General features: G+C 39.8%; 1 protein-coding gene across 5 annotated transcripts in view; it reads right to left on the bottom strand.

Annotated features, from left to right (window-relative positions):
- DPP6 (dipeptidyl peptidase like 6) overlaps positions 1-21,706 on the bottom strand; it is a 445,939-nt gene that overhangs the window by 28,889 nt on the left and 395,344 nt on the right. For all 5 annotated transcript variants that reach the window (XM_015852842.2, XM_015852845.2, XM_015852841.2 and 2 more), the window contains exons 9-15: positions 14,178-14,332; positions 13,153-13,250; positions 8,670-8,793; positions 8,133-8,171; positions 2,539-2,646; positions 1,893-1,984; positions 380-427 (exon numbers count right to left, since the gene is read on the bottom strand). In XM_015852842.2, coding sequence (XP_015708328.1) covers positions 380-427; positions 1,893-1,984; positions 2,539-2,646; positions 8,133-8,171; positions 8,670-8,793; positions 13,153-13,250; positions 14,178-14,332 — 664 coding nt within the window. The remainder of the gene's footprint in view (positions 1-379; positions 428-1,892; positions 1,985-2,538; positions 2,647-8,132; positions 8,172-8,669; positions 8,794-13,152; positions 13,251-14,177; positions 14,333-21,706) is intronic.

Genomic DNA, 21,706 nt, shown 5'->3' with positions numbered 1-21,706 from the left:
TTCTTTTCAATTTCCTGAACAGGTGAGGTGCTATTAAACTCTAATGAAAACTGCAGTCTGGAAGAATAGAAACGATTCCTATTTGTGGTTTCTGTAATTCTGGATTCTTTCAAGTGTTAAGCAGTTCTGTTGGAAAGTTTTACAACAGGTTATCAATCTTCAGACTAATCTTAAATTTTCAAGAAAATGAGAAAATTGCTGAATTTCAGACATTTCCAGATGTTTGTCGTTGAGTTCACTACCATTACGCTGCTCTGTTCCGCTGATACGCTGCAAGGTGCGGCAATGCCGCTAAAGACAATCAGATAAGTGACAGTTTCTATTGCAGTCTCTTATGTTGTGACTCATGCTCTGGATGTGAAGTTAACAAACTACAGACCTGTATAAATGCCGCCTTCTTGGCAAATCTTCTGTGCTGAGGAAATAACTTTAAAACAAACAAACAAAACAACAAAAAGACATTTGAATTAGTAGGTGTGTTTACAAGCATCATATATATAACATCTTCATTCACAGAGTCATTTGGTCACGCAAAGGCAAAATGTAGGTCATGGACTGTTGATGCCAGTGAATCAAAAAAGGATCAAGGGATAAAGGTAACAACCTTTCCATTTTCTCATCAAGGTCTACAGTGCAAAATTACCTTTGAGCAAATTTTCTTATTATCTGGAACTAGTTTTTACTCTGTTTTTATTCTTTTCCCAGCGAGCTAACCAGAATCTGATGCGAAACGCACTGAAATATCTTCTTTGAAAAAGAGAATTGAACCTTCAGAAAGGACAGAGTATGAATGAAGAGTGCTTTGTTGCCCAATTTTTGTGCTGAGATTGTGGTCAAGGCTTTTTTTTTCTGGTTAAATACCAAACAAGCCATACTGCAGGGACAGTGAGGCAGTTTCTGTTCACCTTGAATGTGCCGATGCTGCTGGAGGTGGTCAACATGCAGGGTCCAGAATGATGCTCCAAATACGCTTCATGTAAATACTGAAACATCACAGGAGCAAATAATGTGCCCATGTGGGAAACACATCAAATAGCACATTCAGCCCTGCTGATCTTTTTCCAATAAGCTGCATTTGCTTCAATGTATATTTTGATTGCATAATTTGCACATAGTATTTTCCACTTGAGTGGACTGTGAAAAACAGGTAAGAGCTTTGCTGCAAGTTTGTTACTCTGCTCTGCCAAGTCATAATGACCATTTTTTCACATTGGAGCTACTAGTAATTGAGGGCAACCAACACCTTGAAGGAGCCTTATGCTGTGTTCTTTATGATCATTCAAAGTTCATCATATTACAGAGTCATTATTCAGATGTTTCAATGACCTAAAGAAACCAAGAAGTCAATCTCCTATCTAACTAAGGCTCTGCATGCAAAGGATTCTATGAGGCATTTTGAGTCCAAAAAAAACTTTGAAATATTTTCTTTCTGCATAATAAAATAACACAGAATTTCTTTTACAAGCATAACTGACAAGGTGTTTTTTGGGGTGTGTGTGTGTGTGTGTGTGTGTGTGTTCTAACCACTGTTCCTATAATGCACAGATGTATCTGAAGGTCAATAAAGGACTTCTCTAAAATTGGGTAGGTCAATGAAAATACTCCTCCTTCTTTCAGAGCTTAACATCTGAAGTTGCTGTAGGACAAATCACTCCCGAATAGAAAATTATCCTGCATTTTATAGTCACAGAAAGGTTTGAAGTGGACAGAGAAAATAAATCTAAGACAAACTCTTTGCAATGGTGCAAGAGATTAAGCCAAAGCAGAGTCAGAGGCTGCTGTCTTCATCTCCTGTGCTCAGACATTTCAGATGCACACACTTCACTGTAACTAAGCCAACAGCCCGCTGCTAAGCATGGGATGACTGATTTGTCACACCAAAATTTACTTACATTTTATGCCTCTTTTCATCATAGGCCAATATCTTTGTCACATCCCAATCGCCAGATGTGATGGACTCCAAGTTATCGCTGCTGCTGTTGGGCTGCCAGAAATAAAAGAGAATTCAATGTTTTTATTCTTAAAAGAAGCTACCTAAGCAAAGCTTCTCTTTATGTTTCTGTTCTGATGAAGGAAGCTGCTTAAACTCTGCTACCTGTCCAGGGTTACCAAGCACCTGAAATTTCCACCAGCTCCCCCACATAAATATAAATAATACATAGTCAAAATAACTCTTCTAAAGATAACAGGATAAATTCAGTATAGAACTGCTTCATATCCCTTCCTCTAATCCGGCATGTCCACAGGTTTCAGATTAATCCTTTATGGCAGTGAAGGGATTTACTTATTTACACTAAGAAGGCATTAGAAAACAAAACAAAGCAAAGTAAAGCAGTGATACTGTTTGAAAAGAGAAAGTTGGTAAACTTTTTTATCCTAAGTATCTCAGTCAGAAATTGGTATTGTTTTATGTGCAGTCACTGAATGCTCTCCTTTATGCACAAGTCCAACATTCTACTCTTGCACCACCTGATCTGATACGAGCACAGACACTGCTTTCATTGCTTTCTGCTGCAGGTGTAGCAGAGAGCCATTCACCTGTGATGATGACATGGCAACATGGTAGAACTTCCCGCGTCCTCCCTGGGGACTGGCTCGCACAAAGAAAAACCTCCGACCATCCCTGGAAAAAATTGGCTCTTCATTCTGTAAACAGCAAAATTAAGGATTATGTTACCATTAAATTGATCCATGCTACTAAACCCTGTGAAATTAATTTAGAGCGAAGCAGAGAGTGCCCTTTAACAGCAACCCAAGGCAAGTGAAGTAAACCTGCTGAGAACTGGAGATTGTTTTGGAAACTACTGTGTCTGTGCTCTTGGGAAGCTGACACCTTTCAGCTGGGGGAAGACAGGGAGATGAGCAGGAAGGAAGGACCCTTGGGTGTAAAGTCAACTTCCATTTGCAAAGCCCAAAGCGTATACATACAGCTGACTGCTCTCAGCAGCTGGAGTAAAGCCTTCAGAAATGGTGTGAAGCTCGTTGGCACAAGTATGTCAAACCTTGTTTACTCTGCTGGAAGAACTGATCTATTCCTGTCTTCGAGGAAACACAACTAACAGCACACTACAGCAGCTGTTGCCTTTTCCTGCTCACTGACAATTATTTATTTCGCTGAAGTATTTATGAGGGGAAGGGTATTCTTGCCAAACTGCCTTTGACACAGAGCTCCCAGGTGAACGTGGTGATTGACTTTTACCGGGTGACTAAAATATTCAACCTGAGATAGAAGGGACTTGGTGCGAGCAACTCAGAGCACACACATGGCAAGTGAGCAGTTCCTGGAAATATATTTGTTTTCCTTTTCGTAGAGGAACTCCAAGGCATGTGGGACATCTCCAGTGCAAGAGATATCTGAACAGCAGATTACAAGGGAGGGCAGAAGGATGGTCCATACGGTGTGTCACAGTAGCTCTGTGTGAAGGGAATGGGCTGGTTGAAGCTCCTTTGCATGTTGAATAGATGAGATGAATACAGAAAATAGAATGATGAATATAGCTCATAACACATGAGCTGAACCTCTGCTGAACCTTTCCTGGGGACCAGTTGAGCCCTGCCTGCACTGACTCATCTTTATGGCTCCTTTGTGGTAACAGGGATGTTAATGTTGAGCCTTTTCTGGGCCCAATGTTTACCAAACCTCAGCTTTCTGCTTTAGCTCTGCACTGAAACAGAACTTCGCTACACAGGGAGACTTAATGCTGATGCAAATGCACCTGGCAAAAATAAGTATTTTTATTTTTCATAAAGTTCTTTCTGTGTATTAATTTGCTACCATCTCTTCACTGATTAATTATTTTCCACTATTTCTTGGTTTTAGCAACACTGTGCTTGGTGTTCAAACTGCTTGCTTTTCTTATTTTCTTACACTAAGGATTTCATTATATTTTAAAATATTCCCATTTACAGCTCGCTGAATGAAATAATGGCATCATTTGTTTCTGACACTGTACAGAAACTTGAAATATGAAACAACATTATCTCCAAATGTCTTGAACGACAGAAGAAAACTCCTTGAAAAACAACATGGGCAAATCTACTGTTCCACCAGAACGGAGGTGCCTGTCAGAGAGCTCGCCCCTCGTTTCTCTATCTGTGCCTCATGCATTATATATTCCAACAGCATGTTTCTGCCAGTGAGAGCGGCCTTTCAGCAGATTCATCTGCTGAGGTTCACTTAGACTTCATCCCTTCATCAGGCTTTATCACTCGCCTGATGCTATGGGACAGATTTTTGCATGTTCTTGTTGGAAAGACAACTTATCAGTGCAGACAAAACCTTGTTTAAGGCTGTGACAGAGATGTTGACTTATCCTGGATGGCAAGCTGGCGGCTATCAGGAAGAGAGCTTGCCTTGAGCTGCAGTTGATATGATTTGTGTAGGTCAAACACCACCACACTGCAGCTCTGCAGGAAGCATTTCCCAGCTGGTCTGTGCTTCTCCGTGCAATATCCTCCCTGCTTCCTGCTCCTTCAGAGTACAGTGCTTAATGTGCTTTTGGAGGGACTCTTTGAAATCTGGCTTAAGTTTTGCTCTGCTGTGTGTTACTGATTGTGAATGTCACTTATTTAAGGAGTTTTTCTGGTTCACTTTCAAGTTTTGAAAAGGAAAGCAGTTAATCTGAATAACCCAGTTGTCTGCCATCACTCCACTGATGGCTTTTCCCTTTCTCAGAAGTCTTCTACTTCATCTTAATGACCTGAAACACTAGGAGGACAGGAAGACTGCAAAGCAAAATGGAGCCCAAAGGTGCTCAGGGGAGGCCAGCCAGTCCACACAGGCACTTTCAGAAGTTATATGTCTACAAACTATTTTGTGTCAATCTCTTGATTACACTGACATCACTGTCAAAACCCACAGCTTTGTGTGAAGTTGGAACTGCACCCTGATTTATAATTAAATTTATTCAGCTCACCATCACGATTAAGTAAATAATCCGGTTTAAATGCCAGTAAAGTTTACCTACGCCAGGTGCTGTAGAAAATTCTCCTTTGCTGTCTTTTTTTCTTTATATGACCATCATAATTGCTAACTAGAAGTGGCTTCTTTACAGAAATACAAACAAAACTTTCTACAGCTGTAACTGTCATTTCAGAGAATTTGTATATCTAAGCAAAGGTATGAAACAAGGCCAGTTTGGTTTTTACACTGGTTTTCTCAGCAGAGAACTTGAAGGATATAAATAAAAGCAGTAAAATCTTCCATAATCCCTAAGTATCTTTACTGGACTTGTACCCATTCTTTTTCATCAAAAGGTTTGAAAATCTCGGCCATATCATCTGACAAGGAATTACAGATATTTTCTAGAAGAATGTGTGCATTTCTCATTGCACTTCGAGTAATTAATCCCATTGTTTAGCCACACAGTGACAACAATATTGTTATTGGCCTATGTTGAAGAGAACTCTCCAACATTTTGGGGCTTGAATAAAATTCATTCATGCACTGAAGCCCATAATGGAAAAGAGGATCATTTACTATGACCTTCCATGTACAGATTATTAAGTTTCATGGAGCTAACAAACAGTTACTGCGAAAAAAGAAATAGAAATCAACTTTGTGAGTTATGTGCCCTAAGTCAAAAGTCCCAGTATTTCACACAGCTGACAAAAAGTCAACTACATTATCCTCGGAGATTTGCTCGTGCCCATTTTTAGTATCTTCTGTTATTTCACAGTTTTTCTCTCCCCCAGCCAACTGTTAAGTTTGCATCTGTTCTAGGAAGATCTAGGAAGGTGAACTTTAAGTAAAAGGTAAAGTTACTGTACAGTTTTTAAATGATGTGCCCGGAGAACTGCAAAGCAGTATTTGAAGGAATGATGTAAACATCTATATTCTTTGATTTATGTTTTGGCTAATTCTCAGATGGTTTGGCCAATGGAACACGCTGATGTCTTCTTCAGGGTGGGCTGAATCACACTCAAGGCCCACTGACTCTATGACCACAATGTAGACTACAGGACTGAAATGGGTCCTTGGCCCACACGTATATTGAAATATATCAACCAAGGACTCTTCTTCCTGAGCTGAGTCACACTTCTGGTCTCCTTCAGAGGCTGTCAAATGTGTGATTCATCTTCTTAAAGAGGTTGGGGGAATTGCACTAACAGCTGACATTTTCACATCATTCTCACATTATTCTCATACTCTGACACCCATGGCATGAAAATAACCTTCCAATTTTTTTTAGATTAATGTGTCATAGAGTAAAAGGTAAATACAGAAAATTCAGTTATTCTAGTAATCATATGCTCAGTCAAAACTGGAATTTTAAGTCATTTTGTTGTCAGAAACATAGGTGAAAAAGCTCTGTATTTCTTCAGACTCTAAGAAAGCTTTTGAAGAATAATATCAAAAGCATCCGTAACAAGAGTTATCTTAGTTCAGTAATGAAATGCCTGACACAATTGGTTATAATAAACATACTTTTTTGACCTCAGACTAGGTATACAATGTTTGCAGTAATACAAACTAATTCTTTGGAACAGGTTGGTTAGAAATTGGCAATTATTTTAATAGATATTCAGGACAAAACACCATCTATTAATGCTTGTATGTTTAATAGGTAAATGGGTAACGAAGCACAGCAGTGTAAAGCACAAGTTCTAATACACTGCTCTGGGCTTCAGGAGAATAGAGGTCCCACTGAATAGCAAGAAAAGGATTAAAAATCTTCTCAGATTTATTAAATAAAATAACTCTTTGAAATACTTTTTTTTAATTATTATTAAAAAAATATACAAAATACGGTCAGTTTATTTTTCTCATGACTTGTCTTTGAAGATTTCGTTATCTATTTAAGCTAACACAGGTGGCGTAAACACAAAGAATACTTTGGCAGTATTTTCACTCTATACCTGAATACAGCAAAAGATTACTTGAAATGCTTGGAGCACAAAATCTATTTCCTCTGTAAAATCAATTTTAATCTGGATCAGACATAGAGCAATGCTGGAGGACAGACGTAGGAACAGAAAAAAACATTGCTCTTGCTGTGAAGTGATGCATTGCTGTTTCTACAGGTTCTTGAACCTTTTAAGCAAGCCGCTACAAAAATGGGATATATTTTAAATCTGAAAATGCAGTGAAAGATCTTTTTGTGACATACTCCCATGTCTGACATTCACCTATTCCATGAAAAACAGTTCTTTGTTGTGTCTGAGTTCATATCAGCAACTTCTCTCTAAAGAACAGCTTAATGAAATCTGAGATCCCTTCATAAACTGCCTGCTGGGGAAGTGTTATACATGAGCTAGAGATTTACATGCTGAAAATCTACAGCATATAAATCTATAAGCAGGTGTTAAAAAAAATCTGAAAAAAAAAAAGGAAAAAATCCCTAAATAAAAAATCTTTTGGGGCTTTAAATTCACTATATATGTACATACCTAGTGAATTTATAGGGATTTACTTTCATCTTAGTGTTATTTCATTTGGATGGTGGCAGCACATAGCAACACGAAGCAGTCGTATGAGACAAAAGTGAGAGCGTCAGGTGGATTATGTGAAATGAATGTCTGTTAAAACAGGATATTATACATAACCAGACAGTTTTTCCTCATTCTGGGATTCATGTAAGCCTTCAGCTGCCCCACAGACAATTTAATATCTTTTTATTTTTTTTTTTTACCTTTCTTACATCTGCTAACAGCTGCAGAGTAAAAGATAATTTTGTCAAATTTAGCTTCAATGACTTAATATCCTATCTGCATGATTTTGATTGGAAATGGACATCAGCTCTTTTAATTAAACGCTGTTTTCAACATTAGACTTCTTTCCAGTCTGGAAGACCAGAAAACAACCACCACAGTCCTTGAGTCTCACCGTCAGTCTCACAGCAGGATTTGAAGGACTACCTCTGAGGCAGCTCCATGAATGGGCAGATTACCATCAACATCTGATTTCTGTCTCAAACCCCAGTAAATCTTAGACTGAGAACTCTGTGCTCAGTAGAGAAGGTGACACCTTAGGCACATCATGCTTTCTTATTACTGGGGAACTGTTTTATATAACACAAACCATGGCATCTTTCTTATTTCTAGAAATCTGTCTTTGTTCTTTGGGAGAAAAACAAAAAATAAAGGAAAAAAAATGGCCAAAAGTTTGACCACAAAGAGAAGATCACTATTACCTGTCTGTGCAGCCAGCCTTCACTTTCATCTTCATGTTTCTAAAACAAAACAAGATCATTAAATAGCATTCCTGGCATGTATTACATGTTGCTTATCAGTGCAAAGCGCAGTTGGATTGAACCTGAAAAGCTGTGCAGAAGAACAAAGTCACATTATTCCCCAAAGAAATAGAATTTGTTAGTAATAAAGGTTGAAACAAAGGTTGTAAAGAAAAGACTCTGTACTGTGCTCAATGCATAGAATATCTAAGCATAGGGACAGATACACTCTACTGCATATCTCTCCTTCCTACTACAGAAATATTCATGCTGGTTTAAAAGATAGTGTCTGCTAATTATGTATACATTTTCATTAGTATATCCACTGAAGGCATTAATTAACTACAATTAATTACATAATTTGTAACATATTAATAACATCATTTATATTCTCTGCCTAAATAAATATGCTCCAGTGGACATGTCCCCAAGTGAGATGGCTGGAACACTCTCTCCCCAGGTGTAGGTGGCCAAGGACCTCCAGGCTCTTCTCCCTACCTTGGTGCAGACGCCCGTGGTCGCATCACACAGTGTCAGGATGGAGAAATTCTGGGCCCTGTTCAGCCAGTTCACTGCCACCTTGGTGCTGGTAGCCCACTTTACCATGGTGATGTAATAGTCCCTGAAAACGCAGAGGTGTTTTTGGTTATTAAAACAGTGAGTCTAGATGTCTCTGGGCTTCTTTATGTATGGATTTCAACCCCTAACAATGACATTTTTAGGGTTGTGCGGGTGTTTTATCTTACATTTCTGAAAGTCATTTACAAAGACCCACAGGCAGAGATAAAGAACCTTTCAAGCTATTCAGTCTTCCAAGAAGGACAGAAATGCCTGGAGCTACAAATTTATGCACCGGTGGAAAAGAAATTGCAAACAATTGCCATTCTCAAACCCATCACCACCAATGGAAAGGCTCCTTATGCTTATGAAGAGTTAACCATCTCTGGATGTCCCTGATCTACACGTGTTGAATCAGAAGGACAGCAGCAGGAAGGATGTGTTTTAGAGAGGTGCTGGATTTCAGCATAGCAGTAACAATGGGTTGTCAAAAAGAAGTCAGTAGAGATGTGACATTTTACATCATCAAAATGTCATCGCCACACTCCCTACGCCATTCTCTGCTGTTGGACATATTCAGGCTCTAGTAAAACCCACAGTGAATCACTACTGTGGGCTGCACAGTCCTGTAAGCAATATCTTGCCCAAGAAAACATAGTAAAATTCAGCAATATATAATATTGACTGATGCAACCCATGTAGGTTGGACCGGGCTTGAAAATCCAAGATCACAAATAAATGATGGTCACTTTCCAAGAGGTGCTCACAGATGTCCACCTCTGCACTGCAGTCTCAAGGTAAAGCTCTTGCTGGGCTGACAAAGCCAGTAATGCTCTAATACACCAACAGGCGGAGTGGGCCAAAGACACCCTTAAGTTATAATACAACTTCTCACAGCACACAGTCTATAAAAATTTATTAGTTCATTTGTTTGCTATAAAATATGTATAAGGAATTGTTGTTCCCTTTGGAATTAATGTGCTGTGTCACTGGAGAGTACTCTGCGTACTGGCAAGCACTCCTGCATTTACTGAAGAAAAAGGGCAACAGCAACAAAGACACGCTTCTCTAGCAAAATAACAAGTTGGGAATTGATTTTGTAGTTTTCTGTAACATTTAGTGCCTGAATTTGGCTGGGGATAAATAACAAAAGGCCTCAACAACAGCATCCACCACACTGGGAGGAAGGATACTTCCAGGTGAGAAAACAGCAGTCTGAAAATTCAGCACTTGAAATAAAATCGTAATTTTACGCTCTATCAGTGAGAGAGCATAGGCCCTAAGAAGGAAAAAAAAGGCACTGAAGCAAAATTAAACTGTAAAACCACTTTTTCTTCCCCTTCACAATGAACTGAGCAAATTCAGTCACCCAGAAAAGGAAGCTGAATTCAGTACATTTGTGGCTCGGAGCATTTTTTTTTTTTCCATAAATCCAATTTAAAGTTTGAAAGATATATATTAAATTTCGATATCCTTGTCATTGCTTGAAAACAGGAGCCATGGCTCTTGCTCAGGAACTTTTAATTATTATTTTAAGTCACATATATATCTTTTATTTTGCCCCAGAGATAGGCATGGAAACCCAATTTCTGTCTGTAGCCTCTGTGAAGCCTGCAGACACCCAGCGAGCAGACAATGGCACGTACTTTAGAGTACTTATTATTCTAGTCTCAGAGTCTTTAATTTACTTCTCCTTACATCTCTTTTGTAGGACAACTAAATTTTATGTCTCCCATTTTGCAGAGGAAAACGAGACAATAAGGTGTGATTCATCTCAGCTAATTGTAAACATCTGCACTTTGAGAGCTGCACTGGTTGGGCAGCCAATGGAGGGGAGTGGGGCATTTTCCAGGCGCTGTCTGACCCAGTCTGGATTTTATGGGAGCTGAGGAAGGAGAATGTATTTCTTATGACTTCGGCACTCAGGGGAGTGCTTCATTTGCCATCTGAGATGCCAATGTGATGTAAGAAATACACTGATGTAGCAGTTCACTGTTATGGATCCAGTGCCTTTCATTGAAATTAAATTAAGTGCCATTTAGACATTAAATAGTAAACCTTTTTTGTTTGTTTGTTTGTTTTCTGTTGTTCTACAACTTTTTCCCTTTCATTTACTCTCTTCTTCTCAGAGCAAAGCATAGGATTGCAAAAAATCTGGCAAAAATGCTCAGAATGAAAGATTTTTAAGAGGAAAATGATTCTGAAACGACATTCTATTGCTTTCAAATAATCTCCCTATCATAACTTATTTTTTCTCCTGACAAATGCTCCAATTCTGCAGAAAATTTCCGACTTCCTTTAATTCTAAAGCAAAACAAATGGAGTTTTTCCTCTTAATTTTCACTTGTATTGACTGTATTAAAACACTTGGATACAGATACAAAGAGCACCCAGACTCGCTGATCTCCATGTGTCATCTGTGTGAACACGCTGGGCACACTGAAATGCTCCAGATCCTTATGACCATCATTCTCCCCTGAATTTCTGATACTCTTTTCTGTAACTGTCTGTACAGTGCACCCGTCGTGTCTCTTCTTTAAACATTATCGCATTAATCTCATCTTGGAAAACATATGCATAATGAAAACGTACTCCTCTTGCTCCAGCAGCACTAGTAATGTGCTCCAGGGATGAAAATCACCATGTTTTCGATGGAATTTAAAAATGGTAATTAATGATGACATATTTTGCACTGTTTTACAATACTGATTGAAAGCCAATAAATTACAGCCACCCACAGCCACATAGCACAAATTTATTAGTGACATGTGGAGCCTGCAGTCTCAACTTATTACTGCAATTAAATGATGTTGTCCAGTTCTGACGTTGTGATTTGGGTACTGTGAGCTGGGATTGCAGCCTGCAGACCTGAAGCTGTTGGTTTGAAAGGCAAACACAGCTCTGCCCATTTGATCTGTTCGCAGGTCATACATCTGCTGTTGCATAATTGGATTTGAATTGGAGCCATTCAGAGTGATTCAGTGGAAACCTGTTCTGAGATTGACACTAATTTTCCTAACGGGAAGAAAGGTAACTTCCAGCATAAGTGATTGCACTGGTTTAGCATCCTCTCATCCTCTTGTCAGATGACTACACAGTGTGTGCACAACAACCAGGCAGAGGCCTTATGTACCTCTAATTTACAGAACTAGAGGTAATGGCCTTAAATTGCACCAGAGGAAGTTCAAGTTGGATATTAGGAAAAATTCATGCTCAGAAAGAGCAGTGAGGCATTGGCACCAGCAGCCCAAGGAGGTGGTGGATGATTTTAGAGGTCCTTCTCAAACTTAATGACTCTATGATTCTATCTATATTCATGCATAATAGGGGCACCTTTCCCTGCCCTCACAGTTGGCCTGTTCCATTAGCTCTGTGCTACACCTATATATCTGTTAGCAATGGGACTGCCCATCCAGCAGCCTAATTTAGCAATCAGATATTTGTGATCGGATGCTGCTACTTGAGTAAGTGATGTGCTGGCAATGAAAACCTTGTTGCATCAAGTCTGACATGCACAGAAAGCATCATGGAGCTGTGCAGAGGGGTCACTGCAGGTACCAGATGTAGAAGCAGAATGTAGAAGCAGAATTCTTTTGCAGGATGTCATGCTGTAAAGCTATTTCAAGTGTATGGCAAAGCTGCTGTAATCCAGAAATGGCTCTAATCCCTAAGATTTGCAGGGAGGTACGCCAGGCATTGCCTAAAGATATTTCTTTACCAACAGCCGGCTGGAACAATGTGATGTACCTTTCAAGTGCTCACAGACCTATAAACGTAGCACCACTTTTGGATGTAGGCTGAAGTCCAAGCCAAATTCCCAGCTCTTGTTGAATGCAAACAGATCGGAGCACTTGCTTGAATAGAAATGGGTGGCTAAGTGCTTGGCTAAACTGCAGGCCAACTTCTCAAATATACTTACCCTAAAAGCAGCAAAGAACTTTCCTTTCTATTTTTTTTTTTTTAATGAAGACAGGGCAATGAATTTGCAGAATGTTCTGATTTCATTCCCATGATTGACTCACAAAGCAGTGATCTCATGATTTCTGTATTAGAGATCTGCCTTGTTTCTGCTCCATGGTGTCCCATACAGTACACAGACAACTATCCCTATTGAATGTCAATGATTAGATGTGAAATGAAAATGTTGTTATGGATTTTGCAACATCCTGCTCAGTGCTCTAAAAATAAGCCCACTCTGGAGTTAGACTGGGTCACAGGCATTCTGAGTAAAAAATGAACAGCGCTCAATAAAAACACATGGAAGAAGAAATGTATATGAAAACTTTTAACTAGATTTACCCACCAAGTGAAACTTGACAGTAGTGGCAGAAAAAGTAACTGTAAAATGACCTCAAAAAAGTCAGGGTCTTATATAAACCCTAACAGAACCAGATTGGGCATCCCAGTATGAGAAAGCACATACCTCAGTCTATGATCGTCTGGGGGAATCATCTCTAGATCATGGGTAGGTCCATTCAGACCAATCACATGCAAAGAAATAGTTGGATTTTCCATTCCAGCCTGGATTTCAAAATAAAATGAAGTAAAAATAGAATAATTGCTATATCTAATACAACACAGAATGGTTTTGATTTATGATGGACTTTAAAATGTGCTCTCCTGGTTAAGGTTATGGATGGGTACCACAGCCATTCATAGGGAAGGCACAACTAAGGTGGTTTACCTCAGAGATGTGGAAAGGCAAAACAAAGGTGAAATTCTACGCAGCACACCTCTGACTTCTGTATCAGATGCTGTTTTACATGGTAACTAAAAACATATATATATATATGTATTTTAATAAAACAGACTATCATGATAATGGTAAATGTTGTAATATGTTTATAATAATGCATTTACAATACCATACATCCTTTATTGTAGGAAACCTACATAAAACCTACATATATGTATCTCTCCTGTTTGATTATGGTTCAGTTTGGACCCATCTCTGAGTTCTGAGGAATTCAGTACGCAAAGCAAGAAATGACAGAAGAAACAACAGTGCTGCAGAGTACACATCCTGGAAACTGTAGAGGAATCCAAACACCCAATTTTCTTTCTTGTTTCTTCTCTTAGAAATAACGAGCCAAAATGTTTTAAGGATTGCTGTAGGCTTTTAGATATTGTCAGCTCCTATTTAGAACAGAAGCACAAGTGGAGGCACAAAGCAAGAACTGAAACGTTTTATTTTCATTACATTAGGAATGACTAATACTTAGATCAGAAAATTGAAAATTTTAATAATACAGCTAAAGAAAAATACAGACTTAATTCACTGGGGAGCAGCTGATTTTTCTTTAGATCTGTTTGTTTTCACTGCTTATGAATATGTCCAATTACACTGTCTCCTATCTGAGCCTACCAAGAAGAAATAAAAACAATATGAGCTTGCTGCTTGTTTGTTTTTAATAAAACAAGAGAACTGCTTGTTTTATTTTCCCTTACCTTTGGATAATGGTAGGTTTTAACAGTAGGGTAAAGGCTGCCCGTGTATACTGGGATCTCCATGGTGGGGACTCTGGAAGCATTAATTGTTGCATATGCTAACCTGGTGCCATCAGGAGACCACCAATGAGCAATATGAGTCTTCAAGATCTCCTCTAATTTAAAAAAGAAAAAAAAAAGGGAAAAAAGAAAAAAAAAATAAAAAGACTATTAGGTGTGAATTACCAGATAGCAATAAATGAAAACCATGTAGATACGAAAATCCCAGTCTAATCACAGCACAGGGAGAATGTCACAGGAATATTAATTAAAAATGCTCATTAAATTATGCCGTATACACAAATGAACACAAGTGATAACAATTACTCTGAATATATCAGTTATTAAGCATAATTACGTTGCTCAAGAAGCATCAAATTATTCATATTAGAACACATACTCGTGATAGAATAAAAAGCGTGGCAGTTCCTGCCCTGTGTCCTGTGCTCCTGTATATGAACATAAGGAATTTGATGGTAGCAAAAGCTGGGTTCCCTTGGGAACCTGAATACTGATTTAATTCTCCATAAAGAGTTCACAAAGTCATATTGAGAGTAGTCCTGCTGAGAGGGGCTGAGAGGTCCTGGTTGATGAAAACCTTAACATGAGCCAGCAGTGTGCGCCTGGAACCCTGAAGGTCAATGGTGTCCTGGACAGCATCAGAATAGGGGTGGCAGCAGGGAAGGGGAGGGGATTGTTCTCCTCTACTCTGCTCTGGTAAGGCACCAGCTGGAGTACTGTGTCCAGGCCTGGGCCACCAGCACAGGAAAAATGAGGAGCTGTTGGATCAGGATCAGAAGAGAGCCGTGAAGATGATCAGAGGGCTGGAGTATCTCTCCCAGGAGGCAGGCTGAAGGAATTGGGCTTGTTCAGCCTGGAAAGAAGGCTGAGGGGAGAGCTCACTGTAGCCTTTCAGTGTTTAAAGAGAGATTATAAACAGGAGTAAACTCAACTTTTTACACATGTAGATAGTGATAGGAAAAGGGGAAGTGGATGTCAGGGGATGTTTTTCACTGAGAGAGTGGTGAGGTGCTGGCACAGGCTGCCCAGAGGGGCTGCAGATGCCCCATCCTTGGAGGTGTTCAAGGCCAGCTTGGATGGAGCCCTGGACAATTGGTGCTACTACTTGATCTAGTGGTTGGCAACCCCTGCACATGGTATGGCAATAGGAACCTGATGATCCCAATCCATGCCATTCAATGATTCTATGATCATTTGATGATTGCAATCCTAAGAAATTATTTTGAAGACTGGCAGAACCTAATTCTCATTAAACATTAATTCAAAGTCCTTTTAATCGCTAATACTTTCTCTTATCATTTAATACGCTTCATTGCAAAGATGACTTCAACTTACAGATAGCCAGAAAAGCTATAAATTTGCTCTGCCCAAAGTATCTTCAGCTACCAACACGAGGAAGACACTAACTTGGCTTTCTATATCTACCATTTTGCAAAAGGCAATAATGTAATTAATTTTCATTAAGAGGCTTAATACCATATGAGTCATTTCTATCTGAACTGGAGCAGAAGGGCTTGCATATGCTCTACAGATTGATGGGCAGGACGACAGGTGCCATGACTTTAATGTGAGAATGAAGAATTAAATAGGCTTCAGAGCATTTCTGAACTTTCACCACTGGTACTCAACTACACAAGTTCAAGCAGCTTCACCCTCTCTTGTTATTGTGGTCATTCAAAAAATGAATGAGGATCTTTAGAGTTTAGACCCACCATGTTAATATAACAACCTATGATTACTATGCTGCAACCAAAATGCCCATGCGGTCTGAAGAGCAGAAATTCACCAGACAGTGTATTTTAAAGGAAAAAATCTTGGATCTATCCTTGGAGAACAGATGGGCAATGAGACATGCCGGAGATAAAATGGAGCAACCTTTGTTAATCCAGACTTGCATTAGTCTTGAGACAGTGCTCAAGGTAACGTTAGGAAGAGTGCAAGGGAAAATCACTCTCAAGAGCTATGCTTCTACAAATAACAAATTAATTAACCATATATAATGGGGATATCTATGAGAAGCATCAGGAAGATGTCTAGGAAGTTGCAAGTATCATGTGGGAAAGCATATCTCTGGCAGATTTGTTTTGCTGCATTGTCCCACCTATTATTTAAAAGATGCTGCTCTTGACTTTTTATTACTACATCATTAAAGACATAAATAAAAGCAGAAACGAAGGGGAAAAATGGATGGCAGAAGAATCTTTGGTATTTTAACATTAAGAATGACTTCATTCACCTAACTTTTACTCAGGGACCTCAGACTTAAGGAAGCAGTTCTGCTGAAGGTCACATGCCAATAAAGGTTTCAGTGCCAAAATAAAAGGTTTTGTGATCCTTTGTTAATCAGATTTAATTGTGTGTATGAGCTTTTGCTTTGAAAGAAAGCTAGGACCCTGACACTGTTAAAGAGATCAGTTGGTTTAGTAAACCAGAGAGCATTGTTTTGAAATACCAAATGTACTTAATGCCAGGAAGTTTCAGCCAAAAGTAGATTGATTTGCAGTAGTTTGAGGACACTTCTTTGCACTTGTATTTGCCACACAATGCGAAAATCAGCTGCATACAGTACATCTGGATCTTTCTAATGTCACTTCAGCTCCCACTTTACACCTGTAAGAAACCAGGTTCTCCTTCAAAGTCCCCTCCACATACTCCATATATTCCTTGTAACCTCCTAGTTTATGGTAATAATAATTGCACCACGGGAGATTCAGGTTGGGTATTAGGAAAAGTTTCATCTCTGAATGAGTGGTCAGGCACTGGAATGGGCTGCCTAGGGAGGTGTTCAAGAAGCAATTAGATGTTGTACAGTTGGACTAGACAATCTTGCAGGTCTTTTTCAATCTTGGTGATCCTATGATTCTACAAACTTATTGTCAAGCCCTGGATGGATCAGCAATTGAATGCATATTCCCGTAAGTTTGTTAGCCACAACTAGCCCGGCAAGTGTATAAAAGGAAGCATCTGCCTGCTTGAAGATTTGACGTCAACAGTTCTTGTAATACCAATAAATATGAAGACTTGTGTGTTGCTTCAAGTAATACATTTCTCAAAGAAGGGCCATGAGCATCAGGGTTTTATTTCTGGAACCTCAGTAGTGATCAGCAGGTACGGGATAAAACCTGTTTTGTGAGCGACATTTGGAAATCCAAATAGTTGGTTTTACTGTTGCATAACATAGGATGCAATTGTGATATCTCTGCAGATATTTCCACGATGAATCTGCTTCTCAGGCTTGTGCAGAGCTCTCAGCAAGCTGAGCTCTATGTTAATAAGTGCACATCAATGCTATTGTCACAAGGGCCAATAAGTGCGTTTTTTCCAAGCATTTCTATAAATCTATTTCCGCATTCTCTGTCAGTCCTGAGTCACACTATTGATTAATGACATCCTGTTTAAGTTCTGGCTTGCCGTGAAGCTTTTACTAACGGCTGAGTGGGAAATCCACTGGCATAACAGGAGGTTCTTCTAATATACAAAGACATTATGAATGATTTGCAGTTTTCAAGCAGAAGCTAAATGGAACAGAGTTTTGCAAAAGGCAAGGATGCTTGGCCAGCCCAGTCCTCTGGTGTGTGTTAGACAAACGAGCTGTGGCTAAAAACTGCAGTGTCACTAACTTCCAGAAAGAAACCTCAGTTACTGAGGAGGTGTCCTTGGAGACTAAGCAGAATGGTTTTTTAACTGCACCTGGAAAACAGAGACTTTCTTCATTTCCAGAGGTCAAAAGAAGGGTAGAGGCATTTAAGACATTTCACTTATGAAATAAATCAATTTCTTTCTAACAATTAAAATCTGCTTCTCATTCCAGACACTGCATTTTTTTCAGGAATGAAAACAATATTCTTAATGTTGTACATTGTCTTTGCGGCAAAAAAGATGGAAAATGGCTTGATTCTCCTGCAAGCAAATGCACACACACATGCAGACACAAACACATTCAAGTGTATCTAGTTTGATATCAACAGACCCACTAATTCCACAGTATTTTAACTTTTAATTGAAGAACTAAACAAGGTTTTGTCTTACAGAGGGAACGTACCTTTGTCTGTAACTTAATGCTGATGCTTTAAAGCACAGTGATTCCAGGAAGCAGAATCAATGGTTTTGTTTGTGCAATTTTTAGATGACGCTCAGACTGTTAAGTATTTGGTGTGCTGATGGCATTTTAGTCTTATTTAAAAAACTGTTAATAAAAAGGAATCTTAAGCAAAATGAAATTAAAGTCTAACATAAAGGCCAAGGCTTATATTGGGGAAGAAAGCTCAAAGGAATTTGTCAGTAGGAAGCATCAAAAGAAGATAAGAGGAAGAGAGATCAGAGAAGCAAAAGGGGGTCTAGGAAATGAGAACAAAAAGACTTCTGAGATAGCAAAACCCCAAGGATTCCCAGTGAAACATCAAATAAATACAAATGCTTATTTGACAGCTAGCATCTATTTTAAAATCAATTACTAGATCATCTCGAATCACCAACCACATGCCAAATCGATTACTATTGTATAGTTCGAAAGCAGGTAGTTTTGCCTAGTTAGGGAAAACGCTTTGCTCATATTGGCCTTGACATGTTTCAAGGATGCTTTCAAGGACCAGCGTGCCATCTTTCATACAAATGCAAGGTAAATTTTCTCTCAGTTGGTGTAATGTAATGTAGAATCAAGGAATCACAGAATTGTATGAGTTGGAAGGGAACCTTAAAGGTCATCTGGTCTGACTCCCTGCAATGAACAGGGACACCCACAGCTCCATCAGGTGCTCAGAGCCCTGTCCAGCCTGACCTTGAATGTCTCTAAGGATGGGGCATCCACCATCTCTCTGCGCAATCTGCTCCAGTTCTTCATCACACTTAAAAAACATTTTCCTTATATCCAATGCAAATCTCCCTCCTTTCAGTCTGAAACCATTTCCCAATGTCCTATCACAGCAGACCCTGCTAAAGACTATGTTCCTTCTGTCTTATAGCCCCCCTGTAGCTCTACATTTACTTCCATTAACGGGTATAAAATGAGAGTAAAAATAGTTAAATGTATGAAAATTGCTTTCTTATATTATTCTGCTTTACATTAGCTCTATATCCAATCTAAATTTTCCTACATTGACATATTTTTGTGCTTATGTCAGCAGTATCCCTGCAGTACTCCTGATTTCAATGGAACGAATCCTCTTTTCGTGCTGCATAATTGAGTCAGGTGCAAAAATCATTTTTCAGGATCACTAAAGAATTCTATAGCACTTGGAAAAACGTAGAGACTCTAAAAAAATAAACAGATGCACGAGAAAGAAGAGAGAGCACTCCATTCTCAGCCTGATCCCATTATTCCTGTATGCCAACAATAAACGTTCTCAAGGTGTTTGCACCATCGTAAAGGAGATCCTTAAGGAAAACTGAGTGCAGTGCTCACCCCAACGACTCCTAATTCCTCCTCAAAACATACTGCCTCTTCTTCTGTGACAGACAGCAAGCTTATGAAGAATAAAATACTACTTGCCTGTGAGGGATTTGAAGACATGCTTTAAAGAACATATTTTAAACACAAAATCCTTGATCCAAAAGCAGTCACCACCTGATGGCAGCAGCATCACACAGTCGAGGTGCTCCCATGTGTTTAGCAGCTGAGAGAACGTGGCAGCCCCTCATCTCAGGGACAGGAGCCCATGCATAGGGAAGGTGTGGGCTGTGAGTGTCATTAGTTTCCCCTTAGTCATGCAGTTTAATTGCTTGAACACATGTTGTTTTCTGCTCATGCAGCCTTGCAGCCCCATGTTCCTTTCAGAAGAACATCGTGGTGAGATGCCAGCGTTTTCCCCTGGTTGGTTAGGCAGCATCCCAATGTAAGATGCTATCTGCCTCCAAGGACTTGCTGTGCTGCAGATGAAGTGTGGAACAAGTATTATTGGCCTTTCATTTCTAAGAAAACAGAAAGGAATCTAGAAGACATGCAGAGCCCTCAGCTGTGCACTTGGAAGATGGAGCACAGGGAGTTCTGAGGGTTTGGGCTGCGCTTTCTGCCTCTGTGTATGGAAGATGAGGCCTGAAGAGAAACTCATTTCTTAAGCTGGGCACTGAGGACAACGCCATATGACCCTCCAGGACAATGAGCTCCAGTCTAACCACTTCTCCTACATGGGTCCCAGAGCTGCTGTGCATTTAGAGCCAGACTAGAGCTTGACAAACACGTCAACCTCACCAAAGACAAATTGGCCGTGGTTCACAAACTACTGTGCTCAGAAGAAAGCACCTTCAGATGCTTTCTGAGGCTCTGAAGGAATGACACAGGGATGAAGAGCAAACACCACCAGTAGAGCCAGGGTGACTACAGCAGAGAAAGCTCTGCCTGACACAGCCTGGCCAAATTCTGATCACTCTAATCCCAGCTTCTTGGCACAGCCCCATCCACCAGCAATCCCCTCCTGAACAGGGAGAATGTCGAGCTGCTGGAGTGGATTCAGAGGAGGGCCATGAAGATGATCAAAGGGCTGGAGCACTTATCCTATGGAGAAAGGTTGAGAGAGCTGAGCTTGTTTAGCTTGGAGAAAAGAAGGCTCTGGAGAAACCTCATTGCGGCCTCCCAGTACTTGAAGGGAACTTATGAACAGGAAAGGGATTGACATATTACACTGTATAGAAGTGATAGGACGAGGGGGAATAGCTTTAAACTAAAAGAGAGGAGATTCAGATTAGGTGTTAGGATGAAATATTTTACTGAGCGGAGCTATGGATGCCCCATCCCTGCAGGTGCTCAATTCCAGGTTGGATGGGATTAAGACCAGCTCAGGGCAGCGGGCTGCTGACAGACTGAAGAGGCTTTCTGAGGCTGCTCTTCTCAACCACAGCAAAAGCACCAGTTTTATGCTGCTGCTTTGCATTGGTTTTTTTTTCCCCAGACCACTGTTTCTTCTAATTTGTTGTTTTTCCTTCACCAAAAAGTCCTGTAGTTGCTATATGAGTCAGGGCACTGGGGTGTTGTTAACAATGTTATTGACAAGAAGTTGCCAGATCTTCTTTGCTGTCTGAGTGTTACAAAACATGAGAGGTATTGATTACAGATCTGGCTCTGCTCTTTGGTAGTGCTCTACAGCTCCTACCAGAGTGCATGAAGAAGGTCAGGCTGCAATAACTAAGAAATCATGAAAGTTTTAAGTCCTCCTCATTTATATGAATGGATTTGTTGAAAAGTCAAAAAGTCAAAATCTAACCCACTAAACAATATAGATGCACACAAGTGATGCCATCATTAGCAGCCCTCAGCTGTTTGCTTTCAAAAGCATGAAGGATTCCTGCTCACAATAGCTCCTAACTATTAGTACTGTTTCTGGTGTCAGTGAGTCCCAGACACTGTAAAACTCTCCTGATCCATTCTGGCCACACTGGCATGCAGACACTTCATCAAAACAGGGAAATCTGTAATTCATCAGGTTGCCCAGTCAAAATGAAAATGGGGACCGAATTAAGAAAGTATTAACATTGCT

Source organism: Coturnix japonica, chromosome 2 (genome assembly GCF_001577835.2).
Source record: "Coturnix japonica isolate 7356 chromosome 2, Coturnix japonica 2.1, whole genome shotgun sequence".
NCBI classification, from domain to species: Eukaryota; Metazoa; Chordata; class Aves; order Galliformes; family Phasianidae; genus Coturnix; species Coturnix japonica.
Note: the sequence above shows the minus strand (reverse complement) of the source record. Positions and strands in the feature narration are given on the sequence as shown.